Below are 24,621 nucleotides of genomic sequence, written 5' to 3'. Positions count from 1 at the left end.
AATTCCACTATCATCCGCACCCAGCCCCACTAGATGGGGCAAGCTGCCCAATGGGACCCAGAGTCCACCCTTCCCCACAATTGCAGTACACGATTGCCATCCTGATCCTGGACCTAGACACTCACTCTTATGCATAAAATTTGTTGCACCCACACCTTGCCTTAGATTAAGCCCTAAGCAAATGGATGTAACCAAATCCTTGAACTCAAAGTTTGATCTGGCTTGAAGGCATCAGGTTGCAACCAAATTCCTATGTACCAGATTAAGACTAAACGGAAAATATGTAGTAGAATATGACTACATTGAAAGCAACTGGATGTAACCAACTCCTTAAGCATATATGTAAGCTGCAAGTATGTACAAAACATGACTAAGTTGAAAGTAACTGGATGCAACCAACACCCTAAACATATAAATATGAGTAAGCTTGAAAGTAACTGGATGTAATCAATTTCATGATACACAAGACCGTATTTTTACCTGTTTGTAACCATGTCCTTAAGCACAAGCGCCCAGATACCCCATGGTTAGGTGCGCTATATAAATGTAATATATACATGTAAAAAAAAATATATACCACAATATATAATGGAAATAAATGCTAGTTTGCAACTTCCACACAAGTTCAATTTACTGTGCACTATGTCCTAGTTCTTGGTTCCCCAGAGGTATGTCATGCCTAATGGGTGAGGCCCGATACCCAAGCGCCAGTTGTTGCTCCTGGTCAATAAATACTATTTTCTATCCCTGCATTGTAAGTAAAATGTTATCAACCACATTTTAAGCATTCTGAAGACCTTACCTGGTAGCTTCATTGGCAAGCATATAAGCGACTTGTTCTTATGCAAAGGACCTTCACTTGTATTTGCCAGCAGGCACATCCAGTCCGCTTGATGCCCATTAGTAATCCACATTTTACCACCATTAATAACATAGTCATCACCAGTTCTCACTGCTGTCGTCTTGATACCTAGAAAGGTAAAACACGTATGTTGATGATTGCAGAAACAACACTGGCCATGAAACATGCCCTTTGCAAAGTGCCATTTCAAAATAGTGCAAAGCCTAATATTTAAACACACAGGCAACTTTTTTTTACAGAGAAGAATCCTATCGAAATAAGCAACCACAAAACTACTGCAAGATTCCGTTTTTCCGTTTCAACCACAATAATTTCTTGACAGCCGGCTTGTATAAACCACGGAAGCCTTTTCATCTGATCACATTATACCAATGGGTGTCGAGCGTTTTGAGCTCGCCAAAAAGACATAACTTAATTGCAGGCTGCGTAACTGGCTCTTGATTACATTTGCTTAAAGGAAGTGTGTAAATTACAGTGTAAATTGCTCACATAAATGTGATTCACAGAAATAGAGCATTTTGCCTTGCCAAAGGTTTTGACATGGCAACGTCCGCAGTGCTAAAAGGAAAGCAAAATATGTTTCTTTTTTACCTGAACTTCCAAAAAGTCAGTTTAAAAAAAAATAGGGAGTGGAGTTCCTATTAGAGCAAAGACTAATAAAAAATCTACATTATTGCACTAACTTTTGTACAGGCAGAATTCCTAAATTACAATAGAATAAAAAATGAGTACATTAGTATCAGTAAAAATGGTGACACAGCAGGAACGTAATTTCACCAAAATTCCAGGGGTTGCAGAAGTGACATCACACGATTCTGGACCTCTGATGACATCACAGGAAGCCATGCCATTTGACCTCACCCCGAAGGGCCATCACAGGAAGTTATGACACACGTGCTTCAGATGCGTCTAACACCCGTTATTCCAAGTGATCTCATTTCAGCCATACATTAGAACAGAGGCACAAGGGGAGGCTGGATTTGTACACAATCACACATTTGGGGAATGTCAATTTCCAGATAAGACGTGGGGCCTATATGTAAAACATACATAATGCAGTACTTGTAACTGAAATCTGTACGGGTATAGACAATCCAGGGGGTGGGGTGGATACAGGTAGCCTGTTCCCAAAAGAGCAAATCTTAAAAATCTCTAGAATCTCCAGGGTCTCCAACCAGTAGATTGTGAGCCACTGGTAGCTCATCTAAGGCTTCCCAGTTGCTCCTCACATCAGACACCAAATGGGGCACTGTGTTTATTTTAATGTCTCACATCCCTTGGCCTCTTCCACAGTCCCCTCCCTCTCTTCTCCCTGCAAAGCACACAGTCAGAAGCTGTGTGCACAGTGAGAGGATGGGGCTAATCTGGGCTTGCTTGAAGAAAAGAAGTGTACTTTTGCAGAAGGTGCAATTGTGAAGGGTGCAGGGACTTCTGTGGCTGAGACTAAGATTTTAAAAACTGTCCTGAATGTGTCTGTCAAGTGTACAGTTAGGTGCTTACACTATGATAAGGGGGGTATCTGCACTATCAGCTAATGTGATTGCCTATCTCCGCAAATCTGCTCCAGGCATGAACTTCCTGAAATCAAAACTTTGATCCTCTTTGACAGCACCCGGATGCCGTTCCCCTTTCAGGCTTCACATTAAAGGTTTTGATTTGTTTGTCTACATTGTGATATGCTTGACAATTTTTAGGAGACATCTAATAAAAAATAAAATAAACATGTTTTTTAAAGTTCTTAATATCATGGTAAATGCATATGTTATTCCTTTTTGTATATAAAAAGCAAATAAGCTGCACGTAAAATATTGGTGCATATTCTCATAGACATCACCACCCCAGTAGCTCCTGCCTATTGCCCATTAACTACAAGTAGATCTTGCTAATTTAAAGGTTGGAGACCCTTGCCTATTTCTAGATGCTAACACTCCCCCATCATACCAGTACTGCTTGATTTATCAGCAGCTTAAGGCATAGATGGTCGAGTTTTCTTGTCTTTTTTAAAGAGACTTACGACTGCCAGGGGAATCAAGGGTTTGGCTCTTTTGTGGCTCCCCTACACATAGGTCACTTGGCACAAGACAATAAAAGGTGATTACGGATAGTTGGCGATAAACAGCCTCGGCATGGGTCCATGGATATGTTCTTATGCCTATTCCGAACAGGAATAACTTTTTGTGAATTCTAAGTCACTCATTCATGGGTGTGTACTTATTTCCGAGCAATACACCCCTTGACAGACCAGCAGATTCCCCGGCACGCCCATTGTAGATGACCTAGTGCATTGACTACATCATAATGCGTGTGTTATGTGCACATTTTCTTGATGTAAAGTGTCATATAATGCCCAATTGGTGCCAGGTCGTGTGCCCATACAAAAGTTGGAAATTGCCTTGTCAATCCTATGTGATGGAGACTTGCTCTGGGCGCAGGATTTACTTTCTTCCAACCATAAGAAGCACTTGCGCCTGGAGAGTGTTTTCTGAATCTCACACTTAGGGCCCGATTAATGGAATCTGGTGCTGAAATGGCACAAGGGCCGCGTGATTAGAAGGACCCTGCACAAGCTGTGGTGCAGAAAAAAAAATGCGCCACGTATGCGCATTCGTGGAGTCATCAATAGCCGTTGCGCAAGTAACAGCAAGCTGCGCGAGGAACGCCCCCAACACACCTCCACGCACACCAAAAAGCGAGTGAAAAACCTAACACTGTGCAAGCCTCTGCGCCAAGCCTGGGCCAGCATCCAGCACCCCACTGAAAATTGCACGTCAACACCTCGCAATCCCGGACCACACCCCAGCGCAATTGCACGCCAGCACCTCGCTATCCCCAGCCGCACTCCACAGAAAACACGTGCCCTCCCCCACAAGCTCAACCCCTACACCAGCAAAACTGCACTACAACACCTCGCAATCCCCGGCAGCACCCCAGCATAATCGCACATTAGCACCTCGCTAACTCCGGCCGCACCCCACAAAAAACGTGTGCCCTCCCAAGGAAGCCCAACCTGCACCACAGTGTAATCATGCGACAACAAGTGGCAATCCCCCGGCTGCATCCCCAGCGTTTTCACGCCTCAGCACCTCGCTATCCTCAGCCACACCCCATAGAAAACGCATGCCCTCCCACGCGAGCCCAAGCGTTATACCAGCGAAATCGCACCTCGCAAACCCCGGCCACACCCCTGCGTAATCGTTGATCAGCACCTCGCTATCCCCGGCTGCACCCCTCAGCAAACACGTGCCCTTCCAAGTCCAGGCCATACACCACTGAGATCGGCAGCCCCTCGTAAGTGTAGACTACACACATTTAAAAAAACATGAATCCCTTCACACCCTCTGAACCCAGCCTGCCCACATAACCACCCACAGCACATTAACCACTGTATTGCACACACCATCCCAGTGCACCCTCACCTGTGACACCCCCCTGCAGGCAGCACCCCAGCTGCTTTCACCTGTGACACCCCCATGCAGGCAGCCCCCTCCGCAAGGGACTCCATCCCCCAGCCCCTTGCACCTGTGACACCCCCGCTGCAGGCAGCCCCCTCCCCAAGTGACAACACCCCCAGTCCCACTCACCTGTGACACCCCTGTGCAGGCAGCACCCTCCACAAGGGACACCCCCCTGCAGGCAGTTACATCCACAAGGGACTCCACCCCACCAGCCCCTTTCACCTGTGAGACCCCCCCCTGCAGGGGGCACCCTCCACAAGGGACAACCCCTGCAAGCAGCACCCTCCACAAGGGACTCCACCCCACAGTCCCTTTCACCTGTGACACCCCCCCCTGCAGGCAGCCCCCTCCACAAGAGACAACAACCCCAGCCCCACTCACCTGTGACACCCCCGTGCAGGCAGCACCCTCCACAAGGGACACCCCGCTGCAGGCAGTTCCATCCACAAGGGACACCACCCCCCAGCCCCTTTCACCTGTGAGACCCCCCCTGCAGGCAGCACCCTCCACAAGGGATAACCCCTGCAAGCAGCACCCTCCACAAGGGATTCCACCCCACAGTCCCTTTCACCTGTGACACCCCCCTGCAGGCAGCCCCCTCCACAAGGGACAATACCCCCCCACCCCACTCACCTGTGACACCCCTGTGCAGGCAGCACCCTCCACAAGGGACACCCCCCTGCAGGCAGTTCCATCCACAAGGGACTCCACCCCACAGTCCCTTTCACCTGTGACATCCCCTCTGCAGGCAGCATCCTCCACAAGGGACCACACCCCCAGCCCCTTTCACCTGTGACACCCCCCCGTGCAGGCAGCACCCTCCACAAGGAACACCCCCCTACAGGCAGTTCCATCCACAAGGGACTCCACCCCACAGTCCCTTTTACCTGTAACACCCCCTCTGCAGGCAGCATCCTCCACAAGGGACCACACCCCCAGCCCCTTTCACCTGTGACACCCCCCGTGCAGTCAGCACCCTCCACAAGGAACACCCCCCTGCAGGCAGTTCCATCCACAAGGGACTCCACCCCCCAGCCCCTTTCACCTGTGAGACCCCCACCCCTGCAGGCAGCACCCTCCACAAGGGTCAACCCCTGCAAGCAGCAGCACCCTCCACAAGGGACTCCACCCCACAGTCCCTTTCACCTGTGACACCCCCCCTGCAGGCAGCCCCCTCCACAAGGGACAACATCCCCCAGGCCCACTCACCTGTGACACCCCCGTGCAGGCAGCACCCTCCACAAGGGACACCCCCCTGCCGGCAGTTCCATCCACAAGGGACTCCACCCCACAGTCTCTTTCACCTGTGACACCCCCTCTGCAGGCAGAATCCTCCACAATGGACGACACCACCCCCCCCAGCCCCTTTCACCTGTGACACCCCCCCTGCAGGCAGCACCCTCCACAAGGGACTTCACCCCCCAGCCACACACACACACACACCTGTGACACATCCTGCAGGCACCCCCTCTACAAGTGGCTCCACCCCCTAAACCCCCTCACCTGTGACAACCCCCTGCAGGCAGCCCCCTCCACAAGTGACACCAACCCCAGGCCCACTCACCTGTGACACCCCCCTGCAGGCTGCACCCTCTACAAGGACACCGCCCTGCTGGCAGCCCCCTCCACAAGGGACTCCACCCCCTAGCCCCACTCACCTGTGAAACCCCCCTGCAGGCAATAACTGCTACAAACAATGACTGTGTGTAAATAAAACACTATAATATATCGTAGTATTAATGGCATACAGTCTGTACAAAAAAAAAAAGGTGTCCAGGTACATTTTTCCCAAAAATATATATCTACATGTAAAAAAATATATGTACAATTAAAAAATAAAATAAATGTCCATAAAGTCTGGTTATTATTAAACAACTCACCCGAAAACACTATAAACAAACTAACCATGGAGGATTGTCCAATTAGTCGACTCCAAAGAAAATAAAAATTAAAAGGAAACTTACACCTACAAAACTATGTACACATGCAGCGGGTTAGTCCTCCTCATCGCCAATCTCACTCACTGTCTGGACCAGGGCATCATCGAGCACTGCGTCTATGACCCCCAGACGGGCTTCGGTTCTTTCCTGGAGGGCTTGTAGGGTGGGCCTCCAGCATGTAGCTCTCCAACCCCTCTGCCTCCCTGCAAGTTGCCTCCAGGATGGCAGCCCACCTCCTTGCCCGACGCAGTGCAACCTTCACCCTGGCCATGGTCACTCTAGCCCCCCGAGCCCGCTGCCTCTCTGCTGTGATACGCTGCCCGTAGCGCACAAACACGGAAGACATCCTGGTTCTCAGGTCCACATCTGCGTCCTGCCCGTCGCCGGAAACCTGCCCCCTTGTGATGGAACGCCCTGAGTAAAATAGCCTCCTCCTCCGAGCCTGCTGCTGCCATAACACCCGGTGCCTGCTTTGTGTGGACACCCTCCGGGCTGATGCCATTACCCGGGGGTGTCTGGCCCGTACCCTGCTCCTGGGTGCCTGCTCTTCCATCATTGCCGTTGCTCCTGTCGTTGCCAGGATCGGCATGGTGACCACCTCAGCTGATCCACTGTCGACTCCCAACTCAGGCAGATATGTATGCTCCACCAGACGGGCCGATATGGGTGGGATTGGTGAACAGGGGGTCCTGGTGTTATCTGGGCTGGAAGGCGCCAGTGAGGACAACTGGAGCACAGAGGAGCAAGACGAGGAGAGGAGTTGCATTAGTGGACAGCCCACGCAGCACAATCGAGACCAGGAATTCTGCTAGCCAGTTGTGGAGACGCCAGACGTCACTGTGATGATGTGCAAGCAATCGACAGGAAGCTCGCATTTCATCACGAATGTCGCTGGTACGCCTCCCAACACCTAACAGCATGGGTACCACTCTGTCCTGAATGGCAACAGCCACCTGCATTAGGGTGCCGGTCTGGGTGGAAGCATCCAACACATGGGGATGGGTCCGGGTTGAGGCATGCCAGCAGGTGCATACAGCTGTAGCCGCTGTTCCAGGGACAGGATTTTGCACAGGCACCTACACAGCCTCATGCCCCAGGGGCAGGACTGCAGTAGTCACACCCACCTCACCAGTTGGAGGTACAATCTGCAAACTACATCATAAAATTAAAAGCAGATTTGGCTCGCCAACAGCAAAATATTACAGATCAAGAGGCCCAACTAGAATCAGAAAAAATAGTGTGTCAGGAAAAGGTTGAAGCTGACTCAACAATTAACCTATAACGGCGCCTGCGCAGAACAGTTAGTTACTCTACAAAATCAGATAGATGAGTTGAAAGAGGAAAATAATAAGTTAATCTTGAGAGACCTCTACTCTCAAACAGAATTTGATCAAGAGCACCAGAAATTCAATATCATCAGGCAACAAACGGATGACCTGGCTGAACAGAGAGGCACCCTAAATCAGGAGAAAGATGCCCTATGCCAGGAAATCAGCAAATAAAAAATAGACTCAAATAAACTCAAACTGTGCGCTACGAATTATAAGAAAGCAATCATCCAAGCTAAAAAAGAAGTCTATAATGACCGAATTTCCAAAGCATGCTCCAATACAAAGGAACTATTCGCAATCTTGCGAGAACTCGAATCCCCCATATCACCACCTGATAACGTACCCAAAGTCAAGCAATGGTGTACCAATATCCAAAATGCCCTCGCAAATAAAGTAAAAACACTACAATCAAAAATTGCTATAAAAAAAGCCTTGCTCCCTCTTAGTGAAATTCCGAGCACGCCCACACCCGCGCTCAAACCTAGCCTAACACCCTTCAAATTCTCTAAAGTTTCCACTCATGAAACTGAAAAAATCATTGCCTCACTAAAACCATCCAATTGCAAAGGCGATTACTGCCTGGCCCAGATAATCAAGGATGCCGCCAGAGACCTTGCCCCCTTCGTCACTAAACCCATCAATGCCTCCTTCACATCTAGCACCGTCCCAAGTAGCTTAAAAGAGTCCTGGGTTCTCCCCTTAAAAAGCAAACCGTAGAAACCTCCATCCACACCAACTATAGGCCCATCACTACTGTCCCTTTCCTCCTGAAGATAATTGACAGAGTAGCCTTTCTCCAAATCCAAAAATACCTGGAGACCAACCAACTCCTCGGCACTCGTCAATCGGGCTTCAGACCGCAACACGGCACTGAGACCGCCCTTATAGATCTCAAAGCCCAAATTGACGAGCTCAACGATAAAGGAAACACAGCTATGCTACTCCTCCTTGATCTGTCAGCGGCTTTTGACCTAGTGGACCACACAGTACTCTGCAAACACCTAGTGTCAGCCGCCCACTTCTCAGTGAAGCCATAGCCTGGATCCAATCCTTTCTCGACAACAGAAGCATGCAAGGGTTCTCCACCTTAGACTCTGCAGACCCTATCCAGACAACATGTGGAGTCCCACAGGGCTCTTGTGTCTCGCCAACGATGTATAATATCTTTACTAAACCTCTATTCAACAAATTGGACAGACTGGGTGTCACCTACACAAATTATGCAGACAACACCCAGATCCTCATCCCCCTTTCGGGCAATTTCACTACGGATACAGCTTTACTAAACAAAATGTACACCCTCATTCAGGCATGGATGGCAACCCATGGCCTCTGCCTGAATGACGAAAAAACAGAGATCCTCATTCTAGGCTCACCCAACAACCTAAAAAAACTCGATTCCAACTGCAGCTCCTTCAATATCGATGGCAATATAAACCCCGTCGTCAAAGAGGTGAAAACCCTCGGTTTCTATTTGGACTCCATTTTGTCCCTAAGGAAACAAGTGAACTCCCTGGCCTCATCCACAGCCTATACCGGTAAACTTATTAAAGCATGAGACCCTTCCTCTCACCAGCTAGCTGCATTATCCTAGCCAATGCACTAATCCTCTCAAACTGGATTACTGCAAGGCACTTTATGCAGACACAAATAAATACATCAATAAACTTCAAACCCTACAAAACAATGTGCTCAGAACGGCCCTGAACCTCCCAGCTAGAGAGCATATCTCGAATGTGCGGAGAAAACACAACTGGCTAAAAATTAGCGATAGGATCACCTTCAAAATTGTCACACTTACATTCAAATATCTGAACAATGCAGCCCCCCATACCTTAGAGATAGAATAATAAGAAAAACCACTGCACGACCAACCAGAACAGCCAACTCTTTCTGCCTCCAAACCCCTAGATTCCGACTAAAAAAAACAGGAGGTAATAGCTTCCCTGTGCAAGCAGCCCAGTACTGGAACGCCCCACCAGTTGAACTAAGAAGGGACCAGGCTTACAACAGCTTCAGGCACCATACCCGCACCTGGCTTCGAGGCAACGACCTCTGAAACCGGTGACCCTGAGCATTGTGATCTGATGACACACGTACCCCTCCACTCTTACATGTAAAATGTACATAATGTATTTACTGTATATAATTTTTTTACCTTTCCACCCTTACATGTATAGAATGTACATAATGTAATTACTGTATACAATTTATGTTACCAACAACCTGTAATATGCAACCTGTAACCAAGTTCTAAGCATTCTTGTTATTCTGTGCTCCCAGCTACCCAAGGGTTTTCTGGCGCCCTATAGATAAACAAACAAACAAACAAAAAACAAACAAACAAGAGTTACAAGGGAGTGAGTTAGCTCTCCAGAAACTCAATGAACTAAAAACATGTCGAGTATGGGAATCTACTGGAGCACGCCAGACGGGTAGAAGGTGCTCTGGAAGAGAACACCCAGACCAAAGATGCTAAAACTCAGGAGGTGAGTCTCCTGCAGCAGAAATTGTCTCATTATTCCCAGACCATACAGGAAGCGCAGAGAGACAATGAGGCTCTTTGTGAAAAGAATGATGGGCTCAACAAACAAGTTGCAGTGCAAGAGCGGGTCATAGAGGCCAGTAAAGCCTTGATAGCTGAACAAAAATCTTAATCTTTACTTCTTATCTAGAAGCAGGGGCTGAAAAGAAGAAACTAGCAAGGTTGGAGAAAGAGGGAGCTAGATTTAATCTTAACTGGAGGGACCCCAAACAGGTAGAGAGGGACAGGGTAACCCCTGGCCATAGTATTAGGACCTCTATGCTATGGGACTCCAACCCATTTAATACTGTAAACACTGCCAGCTTCATGTCTACCAGTTGACATGAGCCAGATACCATGAGGCTGGCAGAATTCAGTAGACCAAGCATGATGGAAATAACAGATCAGCGCTCCCCAGAAACCCAAACATTAAGGCCGATGTCTCTGATGAGGGGAGGGTCAGGGAATTAGATCCACAGAAATATTACTTTCCAAGGGACCAGTGGTCCAATTTGATGAAAAACCTGATGAAATGAGGCCCAAAAAGAGTATCCTGAAGACCTCTACCCAATTAGGGCAGTGGGGGGGAATACTCTGCCAACCCTGGGAGTAGGGAGGAATCAGAAGACTACTCTCCTGTGCCCCACAGAAGTGGAAAAACTAAGCGCCACTCTCAAGCTCACAGAATCCAGGAGAGCCTAGATGATCATGAGGAGACCTCAACTAGTAGCGCTTCGGAGTCTGAGGATGAGTGGACTCGGGTGACTAAGCCAAAGAAGGCAAACAAACTCAAGCGAGTTATGACCAAAGACCCCAGTAGGCAGATTAATGCCCTTATGAGTGTCATAACCCCCTACCATAAAAATGCAAAATATACTGTGTGGGAACACCTGTAGCTCTATGAGCAGAAGATGGACACTTTTCATATGCAAGACAACCAAAACTGTATAGAGTATGTAAAATGGACAGTCTCCCCTGAGTACTCCAGTTTCTTTGCTGGACTAGAGGACCAGAACCATTCAAGATGGTCCACCTACAGGGCGGCCATCTTGAAACACTTTTCTGCCCACAGAAACCCCCCCCGAGACTCGCAAAACAGCCTATAAACTGAAGTGCGGGGAAGATCAGGCCCAACAAGAGTTTGTGCAGGAGCTCAAATGCGCCTTTGCCCAAACCACTAGGAGGGTGTGCACGGATAGCAAAGAGTTTGTAACCACCTTCTTTCATGCACTCCCCAAGTATATTATTACCCAGCTGGTGAGGGACTTCCACGAGAAAAGATCTCTGGACTGGGTCATAGATCAGGCGACCCGCATTTATGAGATCCAAAAACCTGCAGAAAATAAAAATCTGAATAAAAACCCCAAACTAGCCAGCACACCTGTTGCTGCTAAGGTGGCAGAGGTGAAGGTTGCCCCCATTTTAGACAGAGATGGGTGAGCCTAAAAATACACCTGCACAAAGGTAGCAAAATCAAAGATCTAGAAGGCCTTCTGGTCAGTCACAAACAGGTGGCAGTCAGGGAGGTAATCCCACGAATAGGAGACCTAACTCCCCTGATTATGTCAGCCCCCGATACAAGGGCAACCAACCAATCCTGGGGTATGTATGGACTCCCCCAGCCCAAGAGGGGGGATCCAACCAGATAAGTGCTGCTCTGGGAAACTTCCCTCCTAACTTCCCTCAGGAGGGCAAATGCTGGGTTAAGCTTCTTTCCCTGATACCCACAAAACCCCAACCTGCAGGACAACCCTCCTTTCATTCCCCGCTTTCAGGAACCCAGACAACCCATATACAGGGTACTAGGGGAGAATGGATAGTTACCCTTCCCGGGATCCCCCTAGGGTTGACCAGAGACTCCCGTACCAGCCGGAATGGGTGTTCCAACTGGAGAGCCAGGTCCAGAACCTAAACCAGGATCTGGGTCACATATTGAGGGCTCAACAGAACCCTCAGATAAACATGGCAGCTCAGAACCCCACAAACCAAGGATCTGGCACCCCAGAACAATGACGGGGCGAGAACCCTGACAACTCACTGGTTCCAGAGGAAGAGGCACGGGGCAAGGAGGGTGTAAAGCCCTAGAGGAAGCTTCCTTCCTCACTTGTTAAAAGGCCCTGGACACCCAGGAATCGGAACCAAAAGCTCATGCCCCCGAAAACCTGCCACCCAAGGAACAGAGGGTGGGTAGGAGAAATAAAGAACTCAAAAAGACCCAGTTTGTGGGGGAAGTTAGTGTCCTCCAATTTGAAGGTGAAGAATCCTTAGAGGATTCTGGGAAAAAGACCTTCTCCTTCAGGGACGGGGGACCTCCTCCCAAAGAAAAATGGGTCCCAAGACATCTAGATGAAGACTGGGTGGGAGTGGGAACTGATTCTGAATCGCCCATCCTAGAACCTCAGAACGAGCATCAAGAAAACATAATATTAAAAAGAGGATTCTCAAACTTCCCAAAGCAATTCTGGTGGCTGTCTCCAAAAAGGGGTGGGGCGAGCAGCCCAGGATCAGAAAAGGAGGAGTCCGAAACTCCTCGAATCTCCGAGTGCAAAATTTTTCTTTCAGATTCCCAAACTCCTACACAGAATTATGCCCAATCTACTTCTTTGACGAGGTCCAAAATAAGGAAGTTGGCCACCCAGCTCGCTCAAAATGCACATTATCTTTTCCCCCTTGAGGAGAAGGAGGGTAGATTTTATGCCCGGTCCAAGTGCAGGGTCAATATACATATTCGGCACTGGTGGACACTGAATCCCAAGCCACACTTCTGTCAAAAAAAACCTTTGATCAGATAAATTCAGGAAGGGGGGGGGGAGAGATACCAAATCCCGCTCACCCCTCTTCCTGGTCAACTCCAGAACTTCGATGGGAATTAAAATTCCTGTCGAGGGGACTGCAGATTAGGAATTAAAATTGGGCGACATAAGGTGAAACACCCTGTCTACTAGGTAATGACATCCTGCAAAGGTTGTCCCCCTTAATAGACTGTGTGAACAAGGTCCTGGAATCAGACTAACAGGCCAATAAAATTGAAACAGAGTGTCAACCATGTTAGTTTAAATAGCACATGCCACATGGTTGAACAAAAACCTGATCATACTGAGGTCCATTTTCAGAATAATCAAATACCGGACTTGACAATAATTGCTATAGGACAACAAACTGGTGATGGGAATTCCTCTCCATTCCTGAAAATCAACCTTCCTTCCAGTGTGAAGTGGCATTCCACACGGGAAGGAAATACTTTGAAATTCTGTACTGGTTTACAATCTGAAAATCCTAATTCCATAGTCAAAAGTGATGAGAAACCTATTCACTTAAATGAGGTGAAGCAATTGGTCCTTGCCCGAGTGTGCGTGAACAACAGTAATAGCTTCATCAGCAAAGTCATGTTCCGACAGCTCCCAAAAGATCCAGCCATTCCCACATTTAAATTGATCGATAATTCGGAAATGGGCCTGGAAACTCTCAATTCCAAACATCTCCTGCCTAGCAGGTGTATGTTCAAAATCGCTATCGGAAACAAAAGCATAATACATAATTGTTGGGTCATGTGAGATGTCCCTGTTGCATTCTATTTAGGCAGTGTCATTCTCAATCGTTTTGCCATTAACTTGGACCTGATAAATTATAAAGCCTGGTCCTGACTAGGGGGCCATCCCATGGACTTTGATGATTCAGAAAAAGCATTTTGGTTAGCCCAACTGCTGCTGTATGTAGTTGAAGTTCAGATTGGAGAGGAGGTCACCATCCCAGGACGGACACGACTATTCCTGTTCGAATTAAAAATTAAAAGAGGACAGAAACTGCAAAATTCAGGCGCATATGTACACCTCAATGCCCATCTCGATCAGCAGGGGTTGGGGCTAAACCCAACACCAATAGTCAATGTAGAACACAACACTATTCCAATATTGATGGATAATAGCGACCTTATGGGTATCACTCTGGGCGCAATAACATTATTGGAATGGCGGTTGAAGACTGACATTTTTCCATGGATCTAGGTAATGAACTGATCGGACCAATCCCCAATGACTGTTTTGACAGTGATATTGCCAATGACTTACCACCAGACAGGATCTTCACCTGGCAAGGGGGGAATTTCCTGGTGTACTCTTCCTGCCCTTACGGTGAGGGAGAGGTGACCTGTGACATCAGGCAGGATGAGGTGATCTTCCAGGTCCACAATGACTGCCTCGTCTACCTGAAACTCTCTGTCCAGATCAATACTCTAAACAGGGATCTCTCCACCCAGCTGGAGGAGGCCGCTGAGATAGCAAAACTGGAAGTCTTTCCAGGCTTCAGGCAAATGGTTGAAGAGCAAGTCAACCTAGCTGATGCCTGTGAGACTCTAGAACAAAAGCAAAAGTTCAAACAAGTTTTCTTAGATTTTCAAGATCTCTTTGCAGTGGACTCGTATGACTGTGGTCGCACCGAAATCCATACAACAATTTCCACAGACCCTGGAATGACAAAAGTGTTTGTGAAGCAATACCGCTTGTCTCTCGCATCCATGGAGTCCCTGATGGAAATCCTCAAAAACCTCGAGTCCTGTGGGATAATTCGTGCAGTCCACAGCACCTTTAATAATCTGCTGCTGGGGATTTTAAAACCGAACAGCCAGTGGAGACCGTTGCCGACCTTAGGGAGCTAAATAAACAGGTCCACCGGTCACAATGGCCTCTCCCCTACATTGACCAGGAGCTGGCCCAGATCCAGGGGTCAAAGGTATACACTGCCATTGACCTGACCAATGGGTACTGGACCGTGCCTGTCAGTAGGGAGGACCAATAAAAGCTGGCCTTTACATTCGGGGGGAGGGGGAGCAGCAGTACATCTGAAACTGGACTCCTTTTGGATACATGAACTCCGGCACCAAATTCAACATCTTCCTGCGTAAGGCCATGCCGGACTTGGGTGAAAGGGGTAACCTGGCCTATGTGGATGATGTCCTGATCAAAAGCTCAACTGTGGAGGAACACATAGCGGAAATCCGTTATGTTCTGACACAGTTGAGGGTTGCCGGAGCAAACTATCCTTCCAAATGGTACCATGGTGTAGAACCCGTGTCAACTTTTTCGGGCATGATATAACTCCCAAGGGTATCTGCCCCCAGGAGAAGAAAGTGGAAGCACTCCTAAAACTAAAAGACCCCACAACTCTGCGTAAACTAAGAAGCCTACTTGGACTGACTAATTACAGTAGTAAGTTCATTGAGGATTACGCAGAGATCACAAGACCCCTGATCCATATGTTGAAGGGGGTGGGTGGGTCAAGTGGGGAGTGGGGTCCAGAACAAGCCGAGGCAGTAAAGCAACTCAAAAGAAGCCTCTCACAAGCACCTTGTCTAGCTTACCCTGTCAAAAAGAAGGTGTTCTTCTTGGAGACAGGGTTTTCGAATACATGCTTGACAGCAGTATTATATCAAAAGCATGACAAGGTCAATAAAGTCATCTCCTATGCAAGCAAGACTTTGTGGAGGAAAAATTCAACGATTGTGAGAAGGCACTCCTGCCAATGGTGTGGGCATTGAAAAATTACCGTCCGTTCATCCAGGGCGAACATATCATAGTGGAGACTCCCCACCAGCCTTTGCAATATCTCCAAAGTGACAGAATCCGGGCCGGAAATGTGATTAGTTCCAGAATTACTTCCTGGATTCTGTCAATGCAAGGCTTTCCTGTGGAGGTCAGATATGGCCAAAACAAGAACAGTCCCCTCGCGCAAGGTCTGGCTGACTTGCATGACTGTGCTAGAGAAAACTGTCTCGAGGACGAAAATCTTAAAATCCAGGACAACATGGAGGAGTACCTGAATTCCCTGTGCAAAGTCTACGAAGAAGAATGCCCACAGTATATGTGGACGGGTGCTCCTACCATGTTGACAACAACGGGGAAAAGGAACTGGTGGCTGCCGATGGGAATGCCTGGGTGAATGATGCCCCAGAACCCTCCGCTGGGTACAAAACGGTCCTCGCAGTAGTCAGGTGGCAGAGTTGATGGCAGTTCATCACGCCATCCTCACTGTCGTCCAACACAAACTCCACGAACTGGTCATAATCACTGATTCTGATTATGTCCGGAACGGGTTCGTGGAGCACCTGGTTAATTGGAAAACCAGAGGCATGCTATGTGCTAATAATAAACCACTTAAACATGGCAAGCTCATCCAAAATATTGATGATCTGGTCACCTCTAGTGGGATGACCATCTATTGGAAGAAGAGCAAGGGTCATTCCAGAATAGAGGGGCCAGACAAAACTGGAAACGACCTAGCTGGTCAGCTGGCCAAAACCGGAGCCATCCAGGGGGAGCTCCTCAAGTGTGAGTCCCTGTTTGGGGAAATCCAAGTCACTGCTATCTCTAAGTCTCAGACAAATGCTCACAAGAACTCTCAACTGCCCAATGGGATAAGGAGACCCAAGATGCTGATTTAATCACGGCACAAAAAGGGGATACGATTATTGGTAAGTTTTATCAACACATAGAGGACCCTGCGAACTTTCCCCTGACGGATACCGATTACATTGGGAAAGAGGACCTCAGGGTGTTGATGAAATGTCCAAAAATTTTCCGAAAACAAGACGGTTTGTTGGTAAGGAGATCCATATCTGGCTGTGACCAGATATTGAAGAATCTATCCTTAAATAAAAGAATTGAAACAAAAATTAACAAAGAAAGTGATTGAAACAAAGGGAATCTCTCCTGAGGAACCACTGCTAATGCTGTGGGGAAACACGTGTTAGGAGATCTTTATACCTTAATATGCATCGGATGTATGTGCATAATGGCAATGTAAAACGTGCATAAATGTATGGAATCAATACATGAAAAGCGGATGAGAAATAGACCTTGCTGATGCTGTTATTCACTTGGAAAAAGGAAATAAGATTCATCAGCTTTGGCAACAAGAATCTATCCTTAAATAAAATAATTGAAACAAAAATTAACAAAGAAAGCGATTGAAACAAAGGGAATCTCTCCTGAGGAACCACAGCTAATGCTATGGGGAAACATGTGTTGGGAGATCTTTATACCTTAATATGCATAGGATGTATGTGCATGATGGGAATGTAAAACGTACATAAATGTATGGAATCAATACATGAAAAACAGATGAGAAATTATCATGAATTCTACAACAAGCATATGATAAATGTTTAACAAAGGTAGCGGGCGCCCCTCTCTCGCAAGAACAGACATGATAACCTGTTCAGTGGTTATTAACCACTTGAGAGTTCGCAGCCACTGCTTTTACCCACTGTGCCTTTCACAGATGGGAAATATCCATTTGCATATCAGTCTTTGTCCTGCCCAGGGGCAGTCCAGCACCGAAATACAATGGCAATTCCAATCTGAACGAGAGTACCACCAGCAACCCCATACACGTGTTTCACCCTTGTTGGGGATCATCAGTGAGGTGAAGCTGATGCCTCTCTAAGCACAGTGAGAGGGAGACCACGTCTGGTTGCCCCCAGGAGACCTAGGGTTACCAATCCCAGGTTCCTTAAAAAAATAGTTTAACAAAGGTAGCGGGCGCCCCTCTCTCGCAAGAACAGACATGATAACCTGTTCAGTGGTTATTAACCACTTGAGAGTTCGCAGCCACTGCTTTTACCCACTGTGCCTTTCACAGATGGGAAATATCCATTTGCATATCAGTCTTTGTCCTGCCCAGGGGCAGTCCAGCACCGAAATACAATGGCAATTCCAATCTGAACGAGAGTACCACCAGCAACCCCATACACGTGTTTCACCCTTGTTGGGGATCATCAGTGAGGTGAAGCTGATGCCTCTCTAAGCACAGTGAGAGGGAGACCACGTCTGGTTGCCCCCAGGAGACCTAGGGTTACCAATCCCAGGTTCCTTAAAAAAATAGTTTAACAAAGGTAGCGGGCGCCCCTCTCTCGCAAGAACAGACATGATAACCTGTTCAGTGGTTATTAACCACTTGAGAGTTCGCAACCACTGCTTTTACCCACTGTGCCTTTCACAGATGGGAAATATCCATTTGCATATCAGTCTTTGTCCTGCCCAGGGGCAGTCCAGCACCGAAATACAATGGCAATTCCAATCTGAACGAGAGTACCACCAGCAACCCCATACACGTGTTTCACCCTTGTTGGGGATCATCAGTGAGGTGAAGCTGATGCCTCTCTAAGCACAGTGATGATGATGCCCAACAAGGCTGAAACACGTGTATGGGGTTGCTGATGGTACTCTTGTTCAGAGAGGAATTGCCATAGCATTTCGGTGCTGGACTGCTCTTGTGGGCGGGACAAAGACTGATATGCAAATGGATATTTCCCATCTGTGAAGGTACAGTGAGCAAAAAGCAATGGCTGCGAACTCTCAATGTGGTTAATAACCACTGAACAGGTTATCATGCCTTGTTCTTTCGAGAGAGGGGCGCCTGCTACCTTTTGTATATGATAAATGTGTATGTATGAAATCAATACATGAAGAATACATTTACATAACATTTTACAATAAACTAAGAGTTTCTATCACATTGGATTACTAACTGGCATTAATATCTGGGATCGCACATATCACAAGTACCAACACAGGAGGAAAAGAATCTAGGTTCATTATTGTCTCAGCCACAATAAAGGCACTTGATGTGCAGATCCCAGTATAATCAAAATACCAGCACCAAAGAATTGCCTTAGAGAGGATTAAAAGCCAACAAGGGCTGAACAATCAAACAAAACATGCTTTTGCTTACGCTCAGCGGAATCCAGAAATATCTGCAGAGGTGATGAAGACTCAGTATGATCTAAAGACAACCAAAAAGGAATACCAAGTAGGAGATAGGGTCTACTTGTACAATTTCCAAAGGAACCAGACCAAAGAGTGCACATTTCTGCCTAGCTGGCGAGGACCTTTTGAAATTGTATACAAAATTTCCCATTGCATACAGAATCTGCATCCCCAAAGGCGAATTGACAGAAGAGAAAAGCGTCCATATTAATCAGCTAAAGAGTTGTCACCCTAGACACACTTTGCAACAAATTGAGGAGCCCACAGAGAATCAAACAGAGGAGACATCGGAAACATCAGAATAAGGAAAAGGAGAACCAGAAGGGGCCGATAGGATTTACAAATATGATTATGTAACAGGGAGCAATTTCTTCATTATCAATTGTGATCATTGAATGCCTGCGTATCCCACTGCTGTCAACCGAATTGGAGGGCAGTTAGTGGGAAATTGTTGCAACCGGTTTGTGTTCTCTTTCATAGATTCGTACTTGTTGCACCTATCTAAAGACCAAGGAGGACCTCACTGGCAACCTGGAAGGGAGAAACCTAAGGAGATCCTGGTGTGTCGCTCCACACCATGAAAGGAAGATCCAAGAGAAAGCTGGGGGTGCCGTTCTACGTTCCAACCAGAGACAATGTGAGGAGCAGGACGCACCACTCTCTGATAGAAGAAGGACTCTTACCGGACTGATCCTGCTTTGTCACATGAAGAAATCCCACTTGCCCGATTCTCCCTCGACGTGAAATCTCAGAAGAATCGGGAGGATTGTGTGGGATATATTGACCCACTCAGCAGCATTTCCCCACATCACCAAGCTGCAGTTGCGCAGAAACAGCCAAATGGCGGCGCTGGCTCCTGTGAGCGCCATGGCTCAAAACTGCATTTTGCAACAACAACCAAAATGGCTGCACAGTCCTGCCAAGCACATAACGGGCAGGCAGGAACAAAGGGGGCACATTGAAGGAGATTGCCAGTGTGTTCTGACATAAACAAAAAGGAAGAAAGTGGAAAAAACAGCGTGGCTTTGCTGCAAAAGCCAAAATCTCCATTGAAAAGAAACCCTTTTTCACCTTTAAAAAAATGCTGTGATGCTCATTCCATCTGTTCCTTAAAGCCGCTGTGATTAAAAAACCCTACCAAGCCCTGTCTGTCTCACTGTGCCTCAGCAAAACAAGGCATAATTCTGAATTCACAAGCCCAGTGAAACCAACTCTAACAAAATCAACCAGGAACTTTATTTTTACTTACATGGGAAACACAGTCATTTTCTATGCAAAAGTATCCAAACTCAGCTGTTCAGAGAGAGACTAACTAGCTGAGCCATGCCTGTTTCAATGTATCCGTGCTTCAGACCAACTCCAGCATTTCAAGAGAATAACTATAGCTGCAAGAAAGTGTGTGAATCTACTGGAGATGAAGTTGAATTTAAGAAGGAAGGCCAGCTGCACCGTGTGTTAAAAAAATGGGCCTTTGCAAATTAAAGAAAAACAAATGCATGTGTTTTGAACAGTACACTGGTGAATGAAAGACTGCCAGTCTTTAGCAATCTGAAGGGGTTTGTTGCTGGTGAGACTATATAACATGGGTTATTTTATGCAACAGGCTTGTTTTAATTCTGGATCTAAGATCAGAAAATAAAGGTTAAAACTATGGTGGCTGGAGTTGCAAGTTGAAAAACAGGTTTTCTGCTTGGAGGGTGGCACCAAAAAGGAGGGCTCTCTCTCAGCAGATATTGACAACCCCCTGATAATTACGGAGTTGAACAGACTTTCGTCTCTGCTGGGAACCTAACAATGAAGCTCCCAGGGAAGGAAGTCTGAAGTGTGAAGGGGCAATAAAACTTCAATCAAGGGAGAAACCCCCACCATGCTCTGAAGGAAATGACAGTTGGCAGCAGTTGAAAGAAAGAAAAAAACATGGCCCAGGGACAAAGGGACTGCCATTTGTGCCCAAAGACTATTTCAGGAATAGACTTCTATCTCTGCAGCAAGACTGTAAATATTTTGCAGTCTAAAAGTGATTTTTTCTGTGCTTTCTTTTTAGACATGGTAATATTCACTGACAACTTGGGGACAGAAAGGGCGAAGTATTGAGGATTAATAGAAAAGTATCAATGTTGCAAACATAAAATGTTGTACATACATCCCTTGGGATAATTTGCCTCTGTGTATAAAGTTATGGAATTTTAGGCCGAATCTTTCATGCTCAAAATTACCAAAATGTATCAGAAGGGCGAAAAAAGGTCCCACAGACTGGATTGGACGGATATGTACTGCACAAAATATGTAACCTGTGTATGTAATTTGCTAAGAAATTGCAATTGTATAAATGTATGCTTTTGGCAAAACCGGACTTTAAGTAGCGTAATTGTGGGAGTTTTTGGATATTGTAAAACTCACCTCATAAATCTGACATCAGGCCCTTGGAAATCCCACCAGTTGAGAAAAAGGGGGGATTAGCATCCCTGTCCAATCCAAGTAGTTTAGAGGTGTGCTTAGTTAACCCTGCCCTGCCTATACTTTGATGATGTCATTATGCATTATAAATAAGGGTCCCTGACAAGACTATAGACACACTCTTCCTGATTTCCTGTGCTGTGTTCCTTTTCCCATCATCTTTCAGATCCAGACTCCAACTACAAGGCCAAGCATTGCTGATCCTACTCCAGGGCACACTGCAAAACCCAAGCAGTGCATATCCCATCCCCAGCAAGGCCTCAAATCTAAAAACCCACTACATTTCCCATTAACAAAAGGGAAAGCTGTGGTACTTTTGCATCCTGATCCAGCCTGGCTTGCTGCCACTCACTGCATGCTGCTGCAATCCTGCTACCTTGATGACCTGTAGTATCCAGTGACCAGAATTGCCCATCCAGTCCTTGCCAGCCGGTGACCAGAACTGCAAAGCTGTTTTCCAGGTGCCCTGCCGTGTAGTGACCAGACCTGGTTGACTGTCCAAAAAGCCCAAAACTAAAAAGTGGATTGTGAGTATTTCATCACCCCATAGAAATCCCTAGTATACCTTGTCTTGCATTGTCCTCATCCCACTCCAAGTCATCCTATCCTTATAACTCGTCCAACTGTTAGAATTCTCTGTGCATTTTGTCATTAATCTCCAAGCATCAGCGCTACTTTTCTCTTAATTTCTGTCTTGCATAGATCATATGTCATTAGCGATATTTTGATTAAATAAAGTAATTTTCTTTAAAGAAAAGGGGTACACTGCGTGAAGGGTTACATCTGCAGCGTAACTTAGAGAATTCACGGGTGGCATTCCACTTTTCTTAGTCCTTAAATCTAGTTTAAAGTAAAACTGTTCTTTTCACAAACTGATTTCCTTTCCAATTTCACCCTTCATTTTACTCAAAGCGTGCATCATTCTATATTGCATAACTCAGTCAATTTACCAGCTAGAGACTTACTTTCACTTCCATTCAGTACCTGTGATATCTACCTATATCCCACTCCGAATCAGTGAATTTCACCCGTTTTTATTAAAAACCGTTTGGGTAATTTTAGGCGGGAATTAAACTTTCCACTCATTTCTGAAATGCATGCTTTTGGTAATCCATTCTTTGTGATTGTTAGTATCTTTGCATTGTTGCTTTAGTAAGGAATCGTATTGGCTTCAAGGTTTTAAACACACATTCATTATTGATTTATCCATTTCCAAGTGTCATTTTACGACATTGCAAGGGGTTTAAATTCGGTTTTCTCTTTAATTTGGGGAGGGAAGGTCAGATTTAGATTCCGTTTTCAGTTTCTTATTCCTGAGTACCTGCTGCTTCTTTGTATCCACTCAGCATTGATTGGTGGGCTGAGGGAACATTGCAGGGGGAAATTCTAACTTGAGTGCTATCTGTCCTAAATTAAAAAGTGCTCCTATTCTGCTGTGCTGTGTATATGCTCCACTAAAAAGTCAAACCCAGTGCATTGCTCACATTCTCATAACTATCACCCCATTGGTGATTGCTGCCCCATATTAAAAAGTGTGTGATTTCTTTTGAAGTTTAAACAAATAAATAAATATTGCATTTGACCAACCAGCCTGGTTCATGGTCCATTGTGACCCGGGGTGTGACCCAGGGTATTTGAAAAGGGGGTGTGATATGAGTGGTGTATCATCTCAAAATTGAATCCACACAAATAAAGAGAAAAGCACCTCAGTTAGGCGCTACATACTAGGCAGAGAACAAGGTGTGCGGGTCGCCTGATTGAAATCTTAACAGTACTACCTGTCTGCAAATATTCATATCTCAATGCTGTCCCTCCAGAGTCATATCATCATGTTACTCCAGCCTTCTTCAGGTGTCCCAGTTCTGTAAGCAGATTTTTTTAGGGTGATGTTTATGGTCAGCAGGGGCCACCCACTGGGATTCCCTTCCTGCCACCCTCTGTTTGGGGACTCATATGCTTATGTTCCTGGAAATCCTCAGGAGTTTCCTCTTCTACTCTTCCTTCTCTCTCCCTCTTCCTGCTAAGCGATCCCTCTGCTCTGTCCATATGTTTTTCTTGTAGCTTGATGACCGGCTGCTTGATGTACCTCAGGGTCTCACAGGCCCCTGTCGCCCCCAGCAATGTTTTGTGCACTTGCCTCTGGGAACTTAACGAATGTCATCATTGCTGCACTTGGTAATGCCCCTAGAGAGTTGCATCTCTCTGCACTTAACCAAACCTCCACTGACTGGACGCACTTGGACCACCCCTGAACTTGTTCCCACCCTAGAAATGCCACTCCTGTAAACGTCTGTGCACTTGCTTCTTCCGATTGCCCCATGCCTGTACAGCTTCTGAGTGTTCCACCCTGTCCTCGGTCCCTGCATGATAGCACATTCATGCACTTGATGAAACTGTAGCTTCATCATCAGACATAATCTCTGTTACCACCACTGTTGATTGTATGACATGCACAGAGACAGCCTGGAGTGACTATGTTTTCAGTGATTCTATGGCACTGAACGAGTGCTCTTGTTCACCCCTTGTTCCATCCATCATTGAGCTCAGCTGCCTTGTGTATCAGGCATTTCCAAATATACTTTTGCATGATGTGCCATACCATGACACAGTATAAAAATCATTTTACGTGACATATCGGATGGGTTGAGTGACACAGAGGTGACTTAATCAAAGGTTTGGCATGTTGGTAGTAGTGTCATTGGGTTACTTGTGTTGGTTACAGAGGAATGTGTTGTAAGGGATGCACACAATTTTGCACATCCAGGGGCACTTGCTCGGGGTGGTTTGGGGGTCACAGTTGATTGGCCTCATTGAATGGCACCTGGAATGTGGCATGGTCGTGTGCACTCCACAGGGGATGGAGTTTAGGTGAAAAAAGTAGCCACAAGCTGGGTACAGGCAGCCTCTCCACATGCCCTTTGCCCAGCCATGCGGGGGCACCACCATGTCCACCGGTACACCATGCCGTGTTGCAACATTGTGCAGGACACATGCTGCCACTATGATCCTGCATACTGCTGGTGGTGCATCTAGCAACTCACCACCAGAGTGGTCAAGGGAGCGGAAACGTGACTTCAGCACTGCAAATGTGCAATCCACTATGGCACGAGTTGCAATATGGGCAGTGTTGCATCTTATCTGGGCAGGTGTGGTGGAGTTTCGTGTTGGCGTCATCTTTTAGGTGCTCAGAGGGTAGGCACTGTCCCCTGGAGAGGTGAGAATGTTTGTCATTGGTGTGTATTTGTCTGTGTCTAACATGCATGCATGCATGTGCAAGGCCATTTATACTC

At 46.7% G+C, this 24,621-nt stretch overlaps 1 protein-coding gene across 1 annotated transcript in view; it reads right to left on the bottom strand.

The window, feature by feature from the left end:
- Nucleotides 1-24,621, bottom strand: part of LOC138569976 (probable acyl-CoA dehydrogenase 6) — a 908,321-nt gene that overhangs the window by 188,909 nt on the left and 694,791 nt on the right. Inside the window, exon 5 of the mRNA XM_069648472.1 lies at nucleotides 803-970. Within this exon, the coding sequence (XP_069504573.1) occupies nucleotides 803-970 (168 nt within the window). The remainder of the gene's footprint in view (nucleotides 1-802; nucleotides 971-24,621) is intronic.

The sequence above is a fragment of the Ambystoma mexicanum genome, chromosome 2q (genome assembly GCF_040938575.1).
Source record: "Ambystoma mexicanum isolate Mex_15411 chromosome 2q, UKY_AmexF1_1, whole genome shotgun sequence".
In the NCBI taxonomy this organism is placed as follows: Eukaryota; Metazoa; Chordata; class Amphibia; order Caudata; family Ambystomatidae; genus Ambystoma; species Ambystoma mexicanum.
This window is presented reverse-complemented; position numbering and strand designations above follow the sequence as displayed.